The sequence below is a fragment of the Bufo bufo genome, chromosome 8, assembly GCF_905171765.1.
Source record: "Bufo bufo chromosome 8, aBufBuf1.1, whole genome shotgun sequence".
Taxonomy (NCBI): Eukaryota; Metazoa; Chordata; class Amphibia; order Anura; family Bufonidae; genus Bufo; species Bufo bufo.
This window is the reverse complement of record NC_053396.1, coordinates 4,290,355-4,310,861: the sequence shown is the minus strand read 5'-3', so window position 1 is coordinate 4,310,861 and position 20,507 is coordinate 4,290,355. Positions and strand designations below refer to the sequence as shown.

The 20,507-nt window shown below is 47.7% G+C and overlaps 1 protein-coding gene across 8 annotated transcripts in view; it reads left to right on the top strand.

Annotated features, from left to right (window-relative positions):
• The first annotated feature begins 3,767 nt into the window (after positions 1 to 3,767).
• The window catches only part of GPR107 (G protein-coupled receptor 107), a 31,663-nt gene continuing 14,923 nt past the window's right edge, over positions 3,768 to 20,507 (top strand). The window contains exons 1-13 of one of the 8 annotated variants that reach the window (XM_040406234.1): positions 3,768 to 3,924; positions 6,769 to 6,894; positions 7,138 to 7,188; positions 7,482 to 7,570; positions 7,669 to 7,820; positions 8,080 to 8,117; positions 8,160 to 8,186; positions 10,614 to 10,655; positions 10,757 to 10,858; positions 10,933 to 11,066; positions 11,404 to 11,479; positions 11,752 to 11,825; positions 19,006 to 19,123. In XM_040406234.1, coding sequence (XP_040262168.1) covers positions 3,832 to 3,924; positions 6,769 to 6,894; positions 7,138 to 7,188; positions 7,482 to 7,570; positions 7,669 to 7,820; positions 8,080 to 8,117; positions 8,160 to 8,186; positions 10,614 to 10,655; positions 10,757 to 10,858; positions 10,933 to 11,066; positions 11,404 to 11,479; positions 11,752 to 11,825; positions 19,006 to 19,123 — 1,122 coding nt within the window. In that variant the 5' untranslated portion in view covers positions 3,768 to 3,831. Of the gene's footprint in view, positions 3,925 to 6,768; positions 6,895 to 7,137; positions 7,189 to 7,481; positions 7,571 to 7,668; positions 7,821 to 8,079; positions 8,118 to 8,159; positions 8,457 to 10,613; positions 10,656 to 10,756; positions 10,859 to 10,932; positions 11,067 to 11,403; positions 11,480 to 11,751; positions 11,826 to 19,005; positions 19,124 to 20,507 lie in introns of all 8 variants that reach the window. The other 7 variants (XM_040406233.1, XM_040406232.1, XM_040406231.1 and 4 more) reach the window with 7 other exon arrangements.

Genomic DNA, 20,507 nt, shown 5'->3' with positions numbered 1-20,507 from the left:
TATACAGGACAGAGGACAGTATACTGTATATATACTACAGAGGACAGTATACTGTATATATACTACAGAGGACAGTATACTGTATATATACTACAGAGGACAGTATACTATATGTATATATATATACAGGACAGAGGACAGTATACTGTATATATACTACAGAGGACAGTATACTGTATATATACTACAGAGGACACTATACTGTATATATACTACAGAGGACAGTATACTGTATATATATACAGAGGACAGTATACTGTATATATACTATAGAGGACAGTATACTGTATATATATATACACTACAGAGGACAGTATACTGTATATATACTATAGAGGACAGTATGCTGTATATATACACGACAGAGGACAGTATACTGTATATATACTACAGAGGACAGTATACTGTATATATACTACAGAGGACAGTATACTGTATATATACTACAGAGGACAGTATACTGTATATATACTACAGAGGACAGTATACTGTATATATACTACAGAGGACAGTATACTGTATATATATACTACAGAGGACAGTATACTGTATATATACTACAGAGGACAGTATTCTGTATATATACTACAGAGGACAGTATACTTTATATATACTACAGAGGACAGTATACTGTGTATACACTAGAGGACAGTATACTGTATATATACTACAGAGGACAGTATACTTTATATATACTACAGAGGACAGTATACTGTGTATACACTAGAGGACAGTATACTGTATATACACTACAGAGGACAGTATACTGTATATATACTACAGAGGACACTATACTGTATATATACCTACAGAGGACAGTATACTGTATATATATATATACACGACAGAGGACAGTATACTGTATATATACTACAGAGGACACTATACTGTATATATACTACAGAGGACAGTATACTGTATATATACTACAGAGGACACTATACTGTATATATACTACAGAGGACACTATACTGTATATATACTACAGAGGACACTATACTGTATATATGCTACAGAGGACAGTATACTGTATATATACTACAGAGGACAGTATACTGTATATATACTACAGAGGACACTATACTGTAAATATACTACAGAGGACACTATACTGTATATATACTACAGAGGACAGTATACTGTATATATACTACAGAGGACAGTATACTGTATATATACTACAGAGGACAGTATACTGTATATATACGACAGAGGACAATATACTGTATATATACTACAGAGGACAGTATACTGTGTATACACTAGAGGACAGTATACTGTATATATACTACAGAGGACAGTATACTGTATATATACTACAGAGGACACTATACTGTATATATACTACAGAGGACAGTATACTGTATATATACTACAGAGGACACTATACTGTAAATATACTACAGAGGACACTATACTGTATATATACTACAGAGGACAGTATACTGTATATATACTATAGTGGACAGTATACTGTATATATACTACAGAGGACAGTATACTGTATATATACTACAGAGGACAGTATACTGTATATATACGACAGAGGACAATATACTGTATATATAATACAGAGGACAGTATACTGCATATATACTACAGAGGACAGTATACTGTATATATACTACAGAGGACAGTATACTGTATATATACTACAGAGGACAGAATACTGTATATATACTACAGAGGACAGTATACTGTGTATACACTAGAGGACAGTATACTGTATATATACTACAGAGGACAGTATACTGTATATATACTACAGAGGACAGTATACTGTATATATACTACAGAGGACACTATACTGTATATATACTACAGAGGACAGTATACTGTATATATATACAGAGGACAGTATACTGTATATATACTATAGAGGACAGTATACTGTATATATATATACACTACAGAGGACAGTATACTGTATATATACTATAGAGGACAGTATGCTGTATATATACACGACAGAGGACAGTATACTGTATATATACTACAGAGGACAGTATACTGTATATATACTACAGAGGACAGTATACTGTATATATACTACAGAGGACAGTATACTGTATATATACTACAGAGGACAGTATACTGTATATATATACTACAGAGGACAGTATACTGTATATATACTACAGAGGACAGTATACTGTATATATACTACAGAGGACAGTATACTGTATATACACTACAGAGGACAGTATACTGTATATACATTACAGAGGATAGTATACTGTATATATACTACAGAGGATAGTATACTGTATATATATACTACAGATGACAGTATACTGTATATATACTACAGAGGACAGTATACTGTATATATACTACAGAGGACACTATACTGTATATATACTAAAGAGGACACTATACTGTATATATACTACAGAGGACAGTATACTGTATATATACTACAGAGGACAGTATACTTTATATATACTACAGAGGACAGTATACTGTGTATATACTACAGAGGACAGTATACTGTATATATACTACAGAGGACAGTATACTGTATATACACTACAGAGGACAGTATACTGTATATATGCTACAGAGGACAGTATACTTTATATATACTACAGAGGACAGTATACTGTGTATATACTACAGAGGACAGTATACTGTATATATACTACATAGGACAGTATACTGTATATATACTACAGAGGACACTATACTGTAAATATACTACAGAGGACAGTATACTGTATATATACTACAGAGGACAGTATACTGTATATACACTACAGAGGACAGTATACTGTATATATACTACATAGGACAGTATACTGTATATATACTACAGAGGACAGTATACTGTATATATACTACAGAGGACAGTATACTGTATATATACTACAGAGGACAGTATACTGTATATATACTACAGCGAACAGTATACTGTATATATATACTACAGAGGACAGTATACTGTATATATACTACAGAGGACAGTATACTGTGTATACACTAGAGGACAGTATACTGTATATATACTACAGAGGACAGTATACTGTATATACACTACAGAGGACAGTATACTGTATATATACTACAGAGGACAGTATACTGTAAATATACTACAGCGGACAGTATACTATATATATATATACTACAGAGGACAGTATACTGTATATATATACTACAGAGGACAGTATACTGTATATATATATACTACAGAGGACAGTATACTGTATATATACTACAGAGGACAGTATACTGTATATACACTACAGAGGACAGTATACTGTATATACACTACAGAGGACAGTATACTGTAAATATACTACAGAGGACAGTATACTGTATATATATACTACAGAGGACAGTATACTGTATATATATACTACACGACCGTACTAGAGCACAGGTGTGAACAGGGCCGTATTCTGTCGCTGGCGGTTTCTGGCGCCGCTGTAAACACGTTATTTATCTAATTTTTTTTCTCCATCACCGCCGCCAGTGATGGAAATGGCATTTTAATTGTCTATAGGTTATTTGTAGCGCAGTAATATCTGGAAGTCGTTCATATTGTGCATAGTATTTTCATGAGAGAGGGTCCTGTGGCAGCAGGGGAAGAATCCTTCTTGCTGACGTTCTACACATCCGTGAGAACTCTGAACTACAATTCCCAGCATGCCTTTCAGCACTGAATGACCCGGAAACAATACGTCTCAGCGGCCCGGGGCATGCTGGTCCTGGCAGTTTGTCTGACGTCATCACTCAGGTCAAGCTCAGCTTCAGGTAGAAGCAGGCGGCGGGTCATGTGACAGGGGCGGGGCTGTTCCCGGAAGTGAAAGCTATGCTGATGCTGGAATAAACATGGCGCTCCGGAGTGACGGCGGCCCGCTGCTCATCCTGAGCCTCCTGCTGCTGCCGCTGTGCTCGGCGCGGCTCCATCACCTCATCCTGAAGGTACAGTCTGGAGCCGGGCGGGGAGAGGGGGACACGGGAGGATGGAGGTGACAGCTGGGGCATGGGGAAGAGAGAGGGCGAGCAGGTGGAAGAGGAAGTAGAGTGACAGAAGGAAGGGAGAGGGGGGGACAGGAGGAAGAGAGGGGGGGACAGGAGGAAGGGAGAGGGAGGGGGGGGGGGACAGGAGGAAGGGAGAGGGAGGGGGGGGGGGGACAGGAGGAAGGGAGAGGGAGGGGGGGGGGGACAGGAGGAAGGGAGAGGGAGGGGGGGGGGACAGGAGGAAGGGAAAGGGGGGGGGGACAGGAGGAAGGGAAAGGGGGGGGGAACAGGAGGAAGGGAAAGGGGGGGGGGACAGGAGGAAGGGAAAGGGGGGGAAGGGAAAGGGGGGGGGACAGGAGGAAGGGAAAGGGGGGGGGACAGGAGGAAGGGAAAGGGGGGGGGACAGGAGGAAGGGAAAGGGGGGGGGACAGGAGGAAGGGGGGGGAAAGGGGGGGGGACAGGAGGAAGGGGGGGGGGACAGGAGGAAGGGAAAGGGGGGGGGACAGGAGGAAGGGGGGGGGGAAGGGAAAGGGGGGGGGGAAGGGGGGAGGGGAAGGGGGGGGGGGGGGCCAGGAGGAAGGGAAAGGGGGGGGGGACAGGAGGAAGGGGGGGGAAGGGAAAGGGGGGGGGGAAGGGAAAGGGGGGGGGACAGGAGGAAGGGGGGGGGAAGGGAAAGGGGGGGGGACAGGAGGAAGGGGGGGGGGAAGGGAAAGGGGGGGGGGGACAGGAGGAAGGGAAAGGGGGGGGGACAGGAGGAAGGGAAAGGGGGGGGGGACAGGAGGAAGGGGGGGAAGGGAAAGGGGGGGGGAAGGGAAAGGGGGGGGGGACAGGAGGAAGGGGGGGGGGAAGGGAAAGGGGGGGGGGACAGGAGGAAGGGAAAGGGGGGGGACAGGAGGAAGGGAAAGGGGGGGGGGACAGGAGGAAGGGGGGGGAAGGGAAAGGGGGGGGGAAGGGAAAGGGGGGGGGACAGGAGGAAGGGAAAGGGGGGGGAACAGGAGGAAGGGAAAGGGGGGGGGACAGGAGGAAGGGAAAGGGGGGGGGGGACAGGAGGAAGGGGGGGGGAAGGGAAAGGGGGGGGGACAGGAGGAAGGGAAAGGGGGGGGGGACAGGAGGAAGGGAAAGGGGGGGGGGACAGGAGGAAGGGGGGGGGACAGGAGGAAGGGAAAGGGGGGGGGACAGGAGGAAGGGAAAGGGGGGGGGGGACAGGAGGAAGGGGGGGGGAAGGGAAAGGGGGGGGGAGAGGAGGGAGGGAAAGGGGGGGGGACAGGAGGGAGGGAAAGGGGGGGGGACAGGGGGAAGGAAAGGGGGGGGACAGGAGGAAGGGGGGGGAAGGAAAGGGGGGGGGACAGGAGGAAGGGAAAGGGGGGGGGGGACAGGAGGAAGGGAAAGGGGGGGGGAACAGGAGGAAGGGAAAGGGGGGGGGGGACAGGAGGAAGGGAAAGGGGGGGAAGGGAAAGGGGGGGGGACAGGAGGAAGGGAAAGGGGGGGGACAGGAGGAAGGGAAAGGGGGGGGGACAGGAGGAAGGGAAAGGGGGGGGGAAGGGAAAGGGGGGGGGACAGGAGGAAGGGAAAGGGGGGGGGACAGGAGGAAGGGAAAGGGGGGGGGACAGGAGGAAGGGAAAGGGGGGGGGGACAGGAGGAAGGGAAAGGGGGGGGGGGACAGGAGGAAGGGAAAGGGGGGGGGACAGGAGGAAGGGAAAGGGGGGGAAGGGAAAGGGGGGGGGGACAGGAGGAAGGGAAAGGGGGGGGGGGACAGGAGGAAGGGAAAGGGGGGGGGGACAGGAGGAAGGGAAAGGGGGGGGGGGACAGGAGGAAGGGAAAGGGGGGGGGACAGGAGGAAGGGGGGGGGGGAGGGGAGAGGGGGGGGGGGGGGGGGGGGAGGGGGAAGGGGGGGGGAAGGGAAAGGGGGGGGGGACAGGAGGAAGGGAAAGGGGGGGGGAACAGGAGGAAGGGAAAGGGGGGGGGGACAGGAGGAAGGGGGGGGGAAGGGAAAGGGGGGGGGGGCAGGAGGAAGGGAAAGGGGGGGGGGACAGGAGGAAGGGAAAGGGGGGGGGGGACAGGGGGAAGGGAAAGGGGGGGGGGGGCAGGAGGAAGGGAAAGGGGGGGGGGGGAACAGGAGGAAGGGAAAGGGGGGGGGAACAGGAGGAAGGGAAAGGGGGGGGGACAGGAGGAAGGGAAAGGGGGGGGGAACAGGAGGAAGGGAAAGGGGGGGGGAACAGGAGGAAGGGAAAGGGGGGGGGGAACAGGAGGAAGGGAAAGGGGGGGGGGGACAGGAGGAAGGGAAAGGGGGGGGGGGACAGGAGGAAGGGAGAGGGGGGGGGGACAGGGGGAAGGGAGGGGGACAGGAGGAAGGGAAAGGGGGGGAGAGGGAGAGGGGGGGGACAGGAGGAAGAGGAAGTAGAGTGGCAGGAGAAGGTGACAGGAAGAGTGAGAGGAAGAGTGAGAGGGGGCAGGAGGAGAAAGGGAGGGAGAGGGTGACTGGTAGAATAAAAGTGACAGGAGGCGGGAGAGGGGGAGGCAGATGAAAGGACAGTGGGTGTGGGAAAAGCTGGCAGAGGGGTGAGGAGAGTGGAAGGCGGGTAACACCTGGGTGAGACTAGTTTCTGGAGGGCGATGTCAGAACAGGAAGGTGGTTTCAGGAGGTTGAAAAAAGATGGCTGACTGAAGTAAGTGAAGTGCCTGGACGGAGTGCGGGCGAGGAAAGAGGACTGTAAGTGACAGGAGGGCTGTGAAGGCGGAAGCAGAGACTGGTGACGTGGGGGTTGTTGGGGACCCGCTGACCCTGTGTTTCTCGCCCTCATTCAGGATGACCAGCGACAGAAGGTTCGTCTGAACACCTTCGGCTTCTTCACTAACGGTTACATGACCGTGAATGTCTCCGGCCTCTCCATAAAGGGGTACAGCAACCTCCCAGAAGTGGGCAACTGGCTGGTAAGTGTGGGCGTCCTTTGTGGGTTATTACAGTATCGGGCACCACCCTCGGTGACGACCCATGCGGCCGCTGCTCAGGGGCTGCCACCCGGCTTCTCTGGAGTCCTGAATGTCACTCTGCCCTCATGGGCCTGGTCTCCATTCTGGGCAATGGGGCGATCACCCCCTGTATTGGTCTATGATTTGGGGACGTCCCTCTGCCGTTCTTGTGTTTTCTCATTGTTGTCTCCTCTTCTCCTGCAGTTTGGCTTCAGCTTGGACCGGACCAAAAATGATGGATTCTCCACGTATCTGGTGAGCGTCTTGGGGGTGGGGGTTCATTTGCATAACACTGGGACACCCCTAGAAATGCCGCTTCCTCCTGGTCCCTGCTGCCTCACTACATCCTTAGGTCTCTTTTATAACTGGCAGCACATTACACACAGTAGCTGCCATAGCGGCGCCTCAAGTCCCCTTCTGGGCTCATTAGAGGCTCGGTTCTGTCCCTCCTCCATGCTTTAAACTTCAGCTCTGATCACTTACTCCAACTTAGCCACGTTACCTATTGTAGCCGACCTCTTCCTCATTATGTGCCCTTTCTTCACTAGGACCGAGAACTCCATGACTGTATCCTGAAGAACATGGACAGTCGCCCCAAGGATGCCGCCCTCCTGCAACTCAACTTCTCAGCTAGCAGGTGAACTTCTTGTGTTTTTTCTTTGCAGTCCTACATTTCTGATATAAATGTCTTCATCTCTCTTACTTCCCCTATTCCTGCTCTTCTTCCTTTTACAGGGTTTGTCTGAGCACCGCTGATGACAACCTCTTACCTCACATCGTCTTCACCACCCCCAAGGAGGGCGACAAAGCATCTGACGCCCCGAGTTCTCAGAATAAACCAGAGAACAGCAAGCAGTCAGCAGCAAAGAGAAGGCGCCGAGACGCAGGTAAATCCAGGGCTGGAGCAGGACTGTGACGCCTCACTATCATGAGACCAGCTCTGCCGTGCTGCATTGTTGGAGATGTAGTGATTACTGTACCGCACTATGGTGTCCTGCCTGTTGTCAACATCACATCTCACACAATGCATCCAGTGGATAGCAGTGAAGACTGCAAGGCAGTGCAGCAGAGCGCCGCTTATTACAAGAGCATCTGCAAAAAGCAATGATTCTTATCTATACTGATTGGAACTTGTATATACTTTAGATAATCCAAGGATGAAAGGTCCCACGACAAAAACTAAGGTGGAGGATAACCAAGAAAACAAGAATGATGTAAAAACCAAGGTGGACCCTAAGGCGGCAGGAAGCAAGGTGGACCCTAAGGCGTCAGAAAGCAAGGTGGACCCTAAGGCGGCAGGAAGCAAGGTGGACCCTAAGGCGTCAGGAAGCAAGGTGGACCCTAAGGCGTCAGAAAGCAAGGTGGACCCTAAGGCGTCAGAAAGCAAGGTGGACCCTAAGGCGTCAGAAAGCAAGGTGGACCCTAAGGCGTCAGGAAGCAAGGTGGACCCTAAGGCGTCAGGAAGCAAGGTGGACCCTAAGGCGTCAGAAAGCAAGGTGGACCCTAAGGCGTCAGAAAGCAAGGTGGACCCTAAGGTTTTTTTTATTTTTTATCAAAGACCAGTGTTTTACCGGTGGATGCGCCTAATATATGACAAGGCTGGCAACTCGTCATAAATCAGGCGCATTCTCCGGCTGTCCGCGCTCCAGAGTGAAGTCTGCGGCAGCTGAGATAAATGTGGTGGCCCTGCCGCTTCTGAAAAAGTACTGAGGGTTTTGCAAAAACTCTCTGGTTCCTCCTGTCATTCCCATCCTCCTCCTGTCACTCTCTTCTTGTGACCATTTGCCACAAGTGGTCTTCTACACGAAAAAAGTGACTTGAGATGATAAACCTCACTTTGTGCAGACCTACGGTGAGAGCAGGAAAAATACATGGAAAAGAGAGTACGATAAGTCTTTAGAGTCTCCAGTGAATGTGAAGATAGTTTTGCTTTCTATGATTTAACCAGAACTTAAAGGGGTTGTGCAAGAATGGGGGGGGGGGGGCGAACCCTGCCTCTTTGGCAGGACCTGTAAAGGGAAGCTTACATACCTGCTTCCCGACACCAATTCCCCCCCTCCTTCTCCTTCCGGCCCGCAGTGCCCCCTGGTCTCCTTCGATGTCAACATCCAGTTGACCGGCGGTGACAAGCTCCCCTTACGTTATCACAAATGGTCACATGACGCAAGGGGATCCGGTCTCCGCCATGGCCAGTGACTGGCTACAGACCAGATGCTGACATCAAGGGAGCCCAGCGGAGCAGGAGTGGGGAGCCAGTGCCGGGAAGCAGGACTGAGGCTGCACTACTGAGCAATTCCGGTGACAGGTGGAGTAGTAGCTGCTGTCTGTGGACTGATCTCGTGGAGCCCTTGTGTGGGTCCAATTTGACAAATAGATCAGTGTCCGCATATATAACGCGCCAATGATGGCAGGCTGGATGTAGAGATTGATGTGCATGGTGATCTGAACCCACGGCACCTTCTCTGTAACCCCGTGGTGCACGTCTGTCAGTGTTTGGTCCTCATGGGGCTGTCACTGGAGGTCCCCTTTACTCTCTGTTCTACCTGACACTCAGTCACTGCCCCCCCCCCCCCCCCCCCCCCCCCCCCTCCTTCCTTCACGGTGTCGTGATTGAACCTCTGCTTGTAAAACCTGATCGGTCAGCGACCAAATGTTTATTTTCCAACGGAAGTGTCTCACCCGAAGGAGATGTTCACATTGTGGGTTTTACAAGATGTTGGCTGAAATTTCACTGAAAACCAACCGGCAGCCATGTCCTTTCTGGGGGGCAGCCCTGAGGACCCTGGAGCGGCAGCTTAAGGGGTTTTCCCATCTCGGACAATGGGGCATATCGCTAGGTCCCACCTCTGGGATCCGCACCTACACTGAGAACAGAGCCCTGAAAATTGTGGAGGGCACACTGCGCATGCGCAGCCACCCTCCATTCATTTCTACGGTGCCGCCGAAGATAGCCGAGCGCTGATACAAATGAATAGCAGCGGTGGCTGCGCAAGCGCGGTGTGCTCCCATTCACTACTACGGGAGAGAGCTTGGTGGTGACCGGACCTCGGGAAACAAAGGTTCCTGTAGCCACAACCTTTCTCCCTCCGTGCTCACTGAGGTGGGACCCGCACCTATCAGACAATGGGCTATATCCTAGCAATATGCCCCCATTGTCTCAGATGAGAATACCCCTTTAAAGCCATGACCACGTCGAGGAAGGACACTCCTGTTCTCACTGCGGCTTTAAGCCGCCGCTCCTGCGATCCTTAGCGCTGCCTCCCATTGAAGTGAGGGAGGCAGAAAGGACGGGGCTTCCGGCAAGATTTCAGCGATTTTTTTTGTCCTTGCCAAAATTCCGATGTAAAACCCAGCGTGTGAATGTCCCCTTATTATAATCTAGCAGGTTACGTTAATTTATGTCTTAAAGGGGTTTTCCAAGATTGTTTAATGGGAATTCGGCACCTGCTGATCAGAATGAGGACGGCACAGCACCACCCAGGAGGTTGTGGCTCTGCCTGGTACTGCAGCCTCTTCCCATGGAACAGCGATGCAGTCACAGCCCTACATATGGTCCTGTGCCCCCAGTGCTCACATACTGACGTCCAGTTTAAGTAGTTCATCAGGACGTCCTAATTGACTGCATGAAAGAAGAATGGGATGTGGGATTTATCACTGACGCTGTTCTCTCTCGCTTGCAGTGTTTCCCCATGCGGGTGCAGGAGGGGGTGGCCTCGTTTCAGGTAAATGATGAGGATGTAATATAATTATCAGCACTACGTGGCGGCTGGTCGGTGCCTCCAGCGGGTTGTACGGTTTATATTCTGTTGTTCCGTCTCCTCAGTTCTCCTTTAATGTGACTAAGCCGGAGATGGAGGGACAGTACAGCCTGTACTTCCACAGCTGCATCAGTGGGAACCGGCAGCAGAGCCCCTTCAGCCTGGAGGTGAGTGGGACCCTTCCGCTTAGGATTGTCCCGCTGGATCTTGCTTTGGATTCACTTATCTTCTCTTCTTACAGATCCACATCACAGAGAGAAATCCTGACAGCTTCCTGTCTGCAGACGAGATCCCTCTGCCTAAGCTCTACATCTCCATGGCTCTGTTCTTCTTCATTGCCGGCCTCATCTGGGTTCACATCCTCCGGAAGCGCAGGTGCGGAAATGGCTGATCCTTCGCGTTGGATTTCTTTAGGCTTCTATGTCGCTTGCCGTCTGTCCGTTCATAGGGAACTATGCCTCCAGGAATCTGCTGCAGCATGAGGCCACAAGGCTGCCCATAATATTACTGCTGCGATGTGAGATCTCGGGGTCTTATGACATAATCACAGGGTAACAAGATACGTGCATATTGGACGGGACACTCGGCAGATTTGGTCCTGCATCTGGACCCGACGACATGAATCTACTGTCTGCGCCCAGCGTTGCTGGTCTCCTTATATGGATGGCTCTAGTGTGTGAAGAGTTAATAATTGCTGCCCTTTCTATTCTAGAAGTGACGTCTTCAAGATCCACTGGTTGATGGCTGCGCTGCCCTTCACCAAATCCCTCTCTTTGGTGTTCCACACGGTAGGTGTCTCGCGCTCCGCTGCTCCAGAGACTGAGATTTATCTGACGCTAATTAGTCGTTAAAAGAACTGCCCAGAATTAGGAAAACATGGCTGCTTTCTACCACACCTGTCCACAGCTTGTATCTGGTGTTACAGTGCTGTCGCCAAGAATGGGGCTGAGCTGCAGTAATGCACGTGGACAGATGTGGCGCTGGTTTTGCTAGAATGGAGCTATGTTTTTCTAAATCCTGGTCAACCCCTTTAATTATTTTTTTACTTTTTTGTTTCTAGATCGATTATCACTACATTGCGACTCAGGGTTATCCGATCGAGGGCTGGGCCGTGGTGTATTACATCACTCATCTGTAAGTGTGACCACTGACACTTTGCTGTATCTGTCGGAGGTGTACACCAGAAGGGTTTCCCGACCTACACCTCCAACAGATGCTGTATAGTCACATCATCCCCCGTAGTGTATAGTCACCTCCGTCACCCATAACCCTTTATGGAATCGTGCAGCAGATTCTAGAAAGTAGGTATACGCTTTGTGCTTATGGATGCCTTTTAGGTGTATGCTGGTAGCTGTCCGCATGCATATTGCAAAACAACACTTCAGTACACAGTGTGAATGCTGCCTTAGTCTGGAGAGACAGCTGGACTGCACAGAATACTGCTTCTATAGCTTCTCGAGTAATCGTCTACATGAGTAGTTTAAAAAAATCTTTTTGTTGAAACATTTCACTAGAAATAAGGCTGGTTTCATACTAGCGTTTACAGATGCGGCAGGCAGTTCTTGCCATTGCTGGACGCTGCCGGAATGCTGCCTGGCCCCATTAACTATAATAGGGTCCGGTGGAGATCCAGCCGTAATCCGGCAAATCTGCCAAGAATTGGCTGGACAAATGGTTTTCTTCGGCTGATTCCCGGCATGCTATGCCAGAACAGCCTGCCAGAAGGCTGTAACGACAGTGTGACACTAGCCTAATAAAACCAAATAGCTACTGACACTACCCCAGATATCTCCTAAAGTTCATTGTCATCTCAATGTGTCCTTAAGCTAACTGTTCTGCCGGAGCTCAGCTCAGGCAGAAGTGGAGGGACGGGGGGCTGCTTTAGCTGCTTCTATGTCCTGAATGGTAGCAGCTAGATGCATGGGAGTGGTCTTGTTTGAAAGCTGGCATTCCTGCATTACTCAAAGCAACAGAGGAGATATCGCTGTTAGAAATCGAGTCGGGCATAATCGAGGTAAAACCTTTCACTTTCAGCTGCATTCATTGGATCCCTGTTTCTAACAGTGATATCTTCCCATGTAGTGAAGATATTGCTGTCATTCTGGTATTGTTTGAAAGCTTGGAAAGCCAGCAGATATCTCTAGCTGCTACCAAACCAGAGATATGAGCATGTAAAGCAGCCCCCCCCCCCTTCAGTCTGGAGAAGGGGGAAGGGGCAGTTAGGGAGGAGACAGGCTGCAGGAGGAAAGGAAAAATAATAAAATGTATAGAAATGTGGTGTTATCATCACTATAGTGACCACATAAAAAAGTTATGTTATTTTTACCACGCAGTGAATGCCATAAATACATTCCACAAAATAATGTTAAAATTGCTTTTTTTTTTTTTTTTTTTTCTTTACCCCTAAAAATGAATTAATAAAAGTTATTTACTTCACTATATGTTCCTAAAAACCTACATCTAATCCCTCAAAATCAGCACTGACCGCGCCATAGAAGGTTTTTGCAGTCAGTCAGGGTTTCCATCGGGTCCCCGCGCTGCGATGACGGTGACCCGATGGGTGAGAAGACAGACGATACCTTGGAGAGGCATCGGGACCTGCCTTCTACGGGAGCCTGGGAGATCCAGCCCCAGGCTCACAGTGTAATACACTGACAGGCATTGCAGTATAATACAGGATGTATTGTAATGCCTTGTACAGGGGATCAGACCCCCAAAAGTTGAAGTCCCAGAGTCGGACAAAAAAACTGAAAAAAAGGTTTTTTAGAAATAAAATAAATAAAATAGTTTCAAGTAAAAAACAAACAAAAAGTAGACCTTTGATATCGTCGCGTCCGTAACAACCTGCTCTATAAAAACAACACATAATCTAACCTGTCAGATGAACATTGTAAAATACAAAAACTAAAAACTCTGCCAGAACAGCCATTTTTTGGGCTACCTCAAAACTCGTATATACCCCATAATAGTATCAATAAAACTGTCACCTTATCCCGTAGTTTCTAAAATGGGGTCACATTTTGGGAGTTTCTACTGTAGGGTGCATCAGGGAGGCCTCAAATGGGCCATGGTGTCTAAAGACCAGTCCTGTAAAATCTGCCTTCCAAAAACCATATGGCGCTCCTTTCCTTCTGCGCCCTGCTGTGTGCCCGTACAGCGGTTTACCACCACATGTGTGTAGGGTTTCTGTAAACTGCAGAATCAGGGTAATGGATATTGAGATTTGTTTGGTTGTTAACCCTTGCTGTGTTACAGAAAAAAATGGATTAAAATGGAAAATCTGCCAAAAAAAGTAAACAAAAATTTAATTTCATCTCCTTTATTTCATTTTCCTTTTAATTCTTGTGGAACACTTAAAGGGTTAACAAAGTTTGTAAAATCAGTTTTGAATACCTTGAGGTGTAGTTTCTAAAATGGGGTCATTTATGGGTGGTTTCTACTATGTAAGCCTCACAAAGTGACTTCAGACTTGAACTGGTCCTTAAAAGGTAGGTCCTAAAATTCTAAGCTTTCCAGCTTCCTAAAAAATGACATTTTCTAAATAACGTGAAGTAGACATGGGGAATGTTAAGTAATAAATATTTGGAGGTATCACTTTGTTTTAAAAGCAGGGAAATTTGAAGTTTTAGAAAATTTTAGAATTCTTCCAAATTTTGGGTAAATTGCGGATTTTTTCATAAATAAAGGTGAAATATATTGACTCAAATTACGACAGTCATTAAAGGGGTTATCCCATCTTAGACAATGGGGGCATATCGCTAGGATATGCCCCCATTGTCTGATAGGTGCAGATCCCACCTCTGGGACCCGCACCTACAAGGAGAACGGAGCGGAGAATGTTGAGGAGGTCGCACTGCGCATGCGCAGCCACCCTCCATTCATTTCTATGGAGCCGCCGAAAATAGCCGAGCTCGGCTATTTCCATTGGCCCCATAGAACTAAATAGGAGCGGTGGCCGCGCATGCGCGGTACGCTCCCGTTCACTTCAATGCGAGAGGCGGGGAGCTGTGCCTGGTGGTGGACGGGGTCCTCCAGCCACAACTCTTCCCGGCTCCATTCTCCTAGCGATATGCCCCCATTGTCTAAGATGGGAATACCCCTTTAAGTACAATGTGTCACGAGAAACCATCTCAGAATGGCTTGCATTAGTAAAAGCGTTCCAAAGTTATTACCACATAAAGTGACACGTCAGATTTGCAAAAAAATGGCCTGGGCAGGAACTGGCCCAGGGTAGAAGGGGTTAAAGGCTATGTCCACCTTTTGAGGGCAATTTTTGTTGTTATTATTGCAATGTACTCATTATGAACTAAAATAATTTTTTCAATTGGTCTTTATTAAATATTTTGAGCCCTTTTCTCTGTACAGCCCTGAGATTCTCTAGTAGCAGGCTCTGTGTTTTTACTGTTCCGCTCAGCTGATCACTCCCTATCTTTCACCTTATAAACACTAATTATAGCTCATTTCTGAAGTTAAAACGGTTTTCTGGGATATTATTATATTTTTTTTTTACCGATTGACCTATCCTCAGTATCTGATAGCTGGGAGTCCGATATCTGGGCCTCCCGCCAATTAGCTGTTTTGAGAAGGCACCGGATCTCCTGTGAGCGCTGCGACCTTCTCCGTGCTCACCAGGCATAGCGCCATCCATTGTATAGTGGCCGTGCTTGGAATCTCACTCGGCCTCATTCACTTGCTCCTTGGCCACATGGCTGAGATAAGGCTGCGGTGCTCAGTGCCTTCTGATCGGCATGGGAACTGGGTGTCGGACCCCCAGGATCAGATATTGAGGTCATCAGTATCTGATCGGTGGGGTTCTGACACCTGAGACCCCCGCCATTCAGCTGTTTGAGAAGGCAGTGACACTCCTGTGAGCACCCCGGCCATCTTGCAGCTTACTATGCTCATCGCCGTACATGGTATAGCGGCTGTGCTTGGTGTTTCAGGTGCAGATTGCGGCGGATCCTCCACCAGCTATGGGGCTTTATTAAGACCAGCGTCCTTAATAAATGACCCCCAAAGTTTATTAGATGGCCTGCACAAAGAAAAAGTGAAAGCACCAGTCACACATTTGTTAACCCTTTGTGACAGAACAGCTGAATAGTTTTAATAAAGACCAATTGAAAAATGAATTTATTTATTTTTGCCCAAAATGAGTAAAATGCAAAAAAAAAAATTGCCCCCAAAGGTGTCCATAGCCTTTAAGGTCCTCCTTTAAGTACCATGAGGTCCATCGCAGTGGTTCCATATAAATCTCATTCTGTGACAAACAATGACACCTGAAAAGGGATGAGCGAACTTGTGTTTTTCGGGTTCGGCGTTAGGGTATTTGTGCGATTTCCGTTATTACGGAATGCACCAGGGAAGCCTTTAAGAGACATTCCGTCGTAATAGTAGTCAATGGGCAACATAGCGGATCCGTTCTGCTGCCCATTGACTTGCCCATTGAATGCCTGGTGCATTCCGTTATGTTCCGTGATAACGAAATCCTTAATCGAATTGCGCAAATATCCGAACGCCGAAACAAAACTTGAAAAACACAAGTTTTCTCATCCCTACACATGAATAATCTCCCCATGTGTTGGCGAAGAGTCAACCACTCCAAATGCAGGGTTCTCTTAATCTGGACCAAGATCTGGGAAAGTTTCAGGACTTCCTCTCAGAACTCTATAGAAATGAATGGAACATGCTGGGAGTTGTAGTTTCACCACAGCTGGAGTGACGGAGATTAGCCATCACTGGTTTAGGGCATGACCACAAACCATGGTTCAGGTCCGCTTTCTGCTGTTGGCGTTTTGGACAATTTGTCACTGTCCGGTTTTCTCAATGTACGCGGGGGGTCAAATGCAGACAAGGCATGGTGAATATTTAACCCCTTCCGTCCCAGTGCTATATACACACGGCATATCAGAGCTGTAGTTCATATGGAAGCCTGCAGGTGGCAGGGCTCTATGGGATAACAGCAAATGGAGCTTCGCTTGTAGTTCTATTGAACTACTACAGTGTAGGCCAAAAGCGTCCTGAAGATCGCACACTCCGGCCTCCTTGGGGCTAAAGAAAAAGTAAAAAAATATAGAAATTAAAATCCCCAGAATTAAAGGCTATGTGCACCTCAGCGACCTATTTTTTGTTTTTTAATGATTGCACTTTACTCATTTTGGGCTAAAAATATTATTTTTCAGTTGGTCTTTATTACAAATATTGAGCCGTTCTGTCACGAAGGGTTAACCGTTTTCTAGCTGTGTGACTGGTACTTTCACTTTCACTTTGTGCAGGTCATAAACACTTATTTAAGCCACAGTCTTGGGCTACATTTACACGACCGCAGTGTTTTGCGGATCCACAGAACACGGATACGCAGACCGCACATGTCGCCGCTATCTTACAAAATGAATTGCGGACAAGAATAGGACATGCTTTATTTTTTTTGCAGGGACGCGGAACTACGGATGCGGACAGTACACTGTGTGCTGTCCGCATCTTATGCGGCCCCATTGAAATTGCGGAACGGATGCAGAATCGTTCATGCGGTCGTGTGAATGTCCCTTATCAGTAAGATGAGAACTGAGCTATAATGAGTTAAGTTCAGAGACCCGAGATAAGGAGTCCGTCAGCTCCCTGCCTGACGGAGCAGAAAGAAGATACAGATCCTGCCAGTAGATAAACTCAAGGCTGTGCAGGGATAAGGGCTCATCATTTGTAATAAAGACCAATCGAAAAAATCATTTTTAGCTCAAAATGAGCACAATGCTATAATAAAGAAAAATTGCCACCAAAGGTTTACATAGGCTTTAAGATGAAAATAAATGAACAATAAAAAACATAAAGACCGGGGGCATCGCTGCGTCTCAAAATGCCTGAACTATTAAAATCTCTAAAAATATTTATCCCATACGGCATAACAAAACAAAAAGCAAAATGGCCGATTCACCGTTTTTTCATCGCTTTATTTAAAAAAATTGAATAACGTGATGAAACGGTCCTACACTCTAAAATATCAATAAAAACTACAGATCATCCCGCAAAAAATAATTCCTCGCACAGCTTTGGAAACACCTATAAAAAAAGTTATGGGGGTCTTATGATGATGAAAAGAAAATTTTTATTTATTTTTGTTCTTTCTTTTTCTGGCTGGATTCATTTTTCCATCACATTATATACACTGCTTGTTCCCATGGTTACAGACCACCCTGCAGTCCAGCAGCGGTGGTCGTGCTTGCACAATATAGGAAAAAGCACCAGCCTATGTGCGCTCCCATGGTCCCGGCCACCAGAGAGGCTGACGCTTTCTCCTATATTGTGCAAGTATGACCGCCACTGATGGATTTGCAGGGTGGTCGTAACCATAGAAACGAGCAGTGTATATAATGTGATGGGAAAAATGAATCCAGCCAGCGAAGGAAGCAACATGGACGATCACAATACATTAGGAAGTGGCTCGTATTAACTTTCTCTACATGATAAATGCAACTTACTGAAGTGAGAGGACCCCTTTAATGTTCGGAGTTGGTGTAACTAATCCATCCCTGAGCTCTTCATATGGAGATGTTGGGTCGGCCAGTGCAAGAGAGGAATGGATCCCAGGCGTTTGTCCTCCATTCCTGACTTGCATCTACGGCTATTCCTTTTCAGTATCTCTGCAATTGCCAAAAGTTGTTTGTTTCCGTGTCCGTTTTTTTTTTTTTTTTTTTTTCTGGATAGGTTGCGGACCCATTCATTTCAATGGGGCCGCAAAAAATGCGGAAGGCACACCGTGTGCTGTCCGCATCAGTATGTCCGCTCCATAGCCTCGCAAAAAAAATAGAACATGTCCTATTCTTGTCCGTTTTAGGCATTGTTGCAATGGATCCGCAAAAAAAAACAAAAAACGGATGGCATACGGATGTCATCCGTTTTTGTTTTTTTGCGAATCTGCAATTTGTGGAAAGCAAAACGCATACAGTCATGTGCATGTAGCATTATGAACACTTTGCTTTACTGCTTCTGAGTTACATTATTCTCCAGTCACACCCAGAGCTGCATTCACCATTCTTCTGACTTTGGGCAGATGTATCCCCTAACAGCTGAGACGGAGAGTAGAGTATATTCGCATGCGGCAGGTTGTGCAAATGTCTGTGTACCTGTGATTGGAGCCATGTTTGCAGCAGGTGATGTTTCTGCATCAGACCTGCTCAGTGTCAATATACCTTACGCTGTGATAGTTTAGGATGATTGGTCAATAATCATCATCCTCACGGCGTCACCCGCTTTGAATCCGGAGCCTCTTTACTGTAATGCAGAATATCTGGTTGCAGCACTAACCGCGGGATCGTTACAGGTTGAAAGGTGCGCTGCTGTTCATTACCATCGCTCTCATCGGAACGGGCTGGGCCTTTGTCAAGCACATCCTCTCGGATAAGGATAAGAAGATCTTCATGATTGTGATCCCGCTGCAGGTGAGGGCCATATCGCAGGTTACCTTTGTGCTGTCTTGATCCTTGGCCAATGACGGCGGTAATGCATTCTTATGGCAGATGTCTTTAGTGCGGTATAACGCGTGTGCTGAGCGGAGTCTGCAGGAAAAACTCCAGCCTGGTCCGTTTTTTTTGCACGTAAATGTAGCAGCCAGGGTTACGGTATGATGTGCGGACTGATGCAGACTGCAATACGGTATCCCAGTCTATAATACAAACGTCCAGCATGCATCAGCAGCGTTATACCCAGAGCTTATAACGGAGCAGCAGCGTTAGATCCAGAGCTTCTAACGGAGCAGCAGCGTTATATCCAGAGCTTATAACGGAGCAGCAGCGTTAGATCCGGAGCTTATAACGGAGCAGCAGCGTTAGATCCAGAGCTTATAACGGAGCAGCAGCGTTATATCCAGAGCTTATAACGGAGCAGCAGCGTTAGATCCGGAGCTTATATAACGGAGCAGCAGCGTTAGATCCGGAGCTTATATAACGGAGCAGCAGCGTTAGATCCAGAGCTTCTAACGGAGCAGCAGCGTTATATCCAGAGCTTATAACGGAGCAGCAGCGTTAGATCCGGAGCTTATAACGGAGCAGCAGCGTTATATCCAGAGCTTATAACGGAGCAGCAGCGTTAGATCCGGAGCTTATAACGGAGCAGCAGCGTTAGATCCAGAGCTTATAACGGAGCAGCAGCGTTATATCCAGAGCTTATAACGGAGCAGCAGCGTTAGATCCGGAGCTTATATAACGGAGCAGCAGCGTTAGATCCGGAGCTTATATAACGGAGCAGCAGCGTTAGATCCAGAGCTTCTAACGGAGCAGCAGCGTTATATCCAGAGCTTATAACGGAGCAGCAGCGTTAGATCCGGAGCTTATAACGGAGCAGCAGCGTTAGATCCAGAGCTTATAACGGAGCAGCAGCGTTATATCCAGAGCTTATAACGGAGCAGCAGCGTTAGATCCGGAGCTTATATAACGGAGCAGCAGCGTTAGATCCGGAGCTTATATAACGGAGCAGCAGCGTTAGATCCAGAGCTTATAACGGAGCAGCAGCGTTAGATCCAGAGCTTATAACGGAGCAGCAGCGTTAGATCCAGAGCTTATAACGGAGCAGCAGTGTTATATCCAGAGCTTATAACGGAGCAGCAGCGTTAGATCCAGACCTTATAACGGAGCAGCAGCATTAGAAATATCAGGGTGGTGCGATATTCTGCACACGGGGGATTCCTTCAAGTGCATGAAGGAGGATGAGGAGTCGTCAGGCCGGTCCCTATAAATTGAGGAATTAGTTCTCCGGTGTCGGTCTTACAAAATTTTAATGGATTTTTATTAAATGTGGATTTTAACGCGACGGATGCCGGGGGCCGCT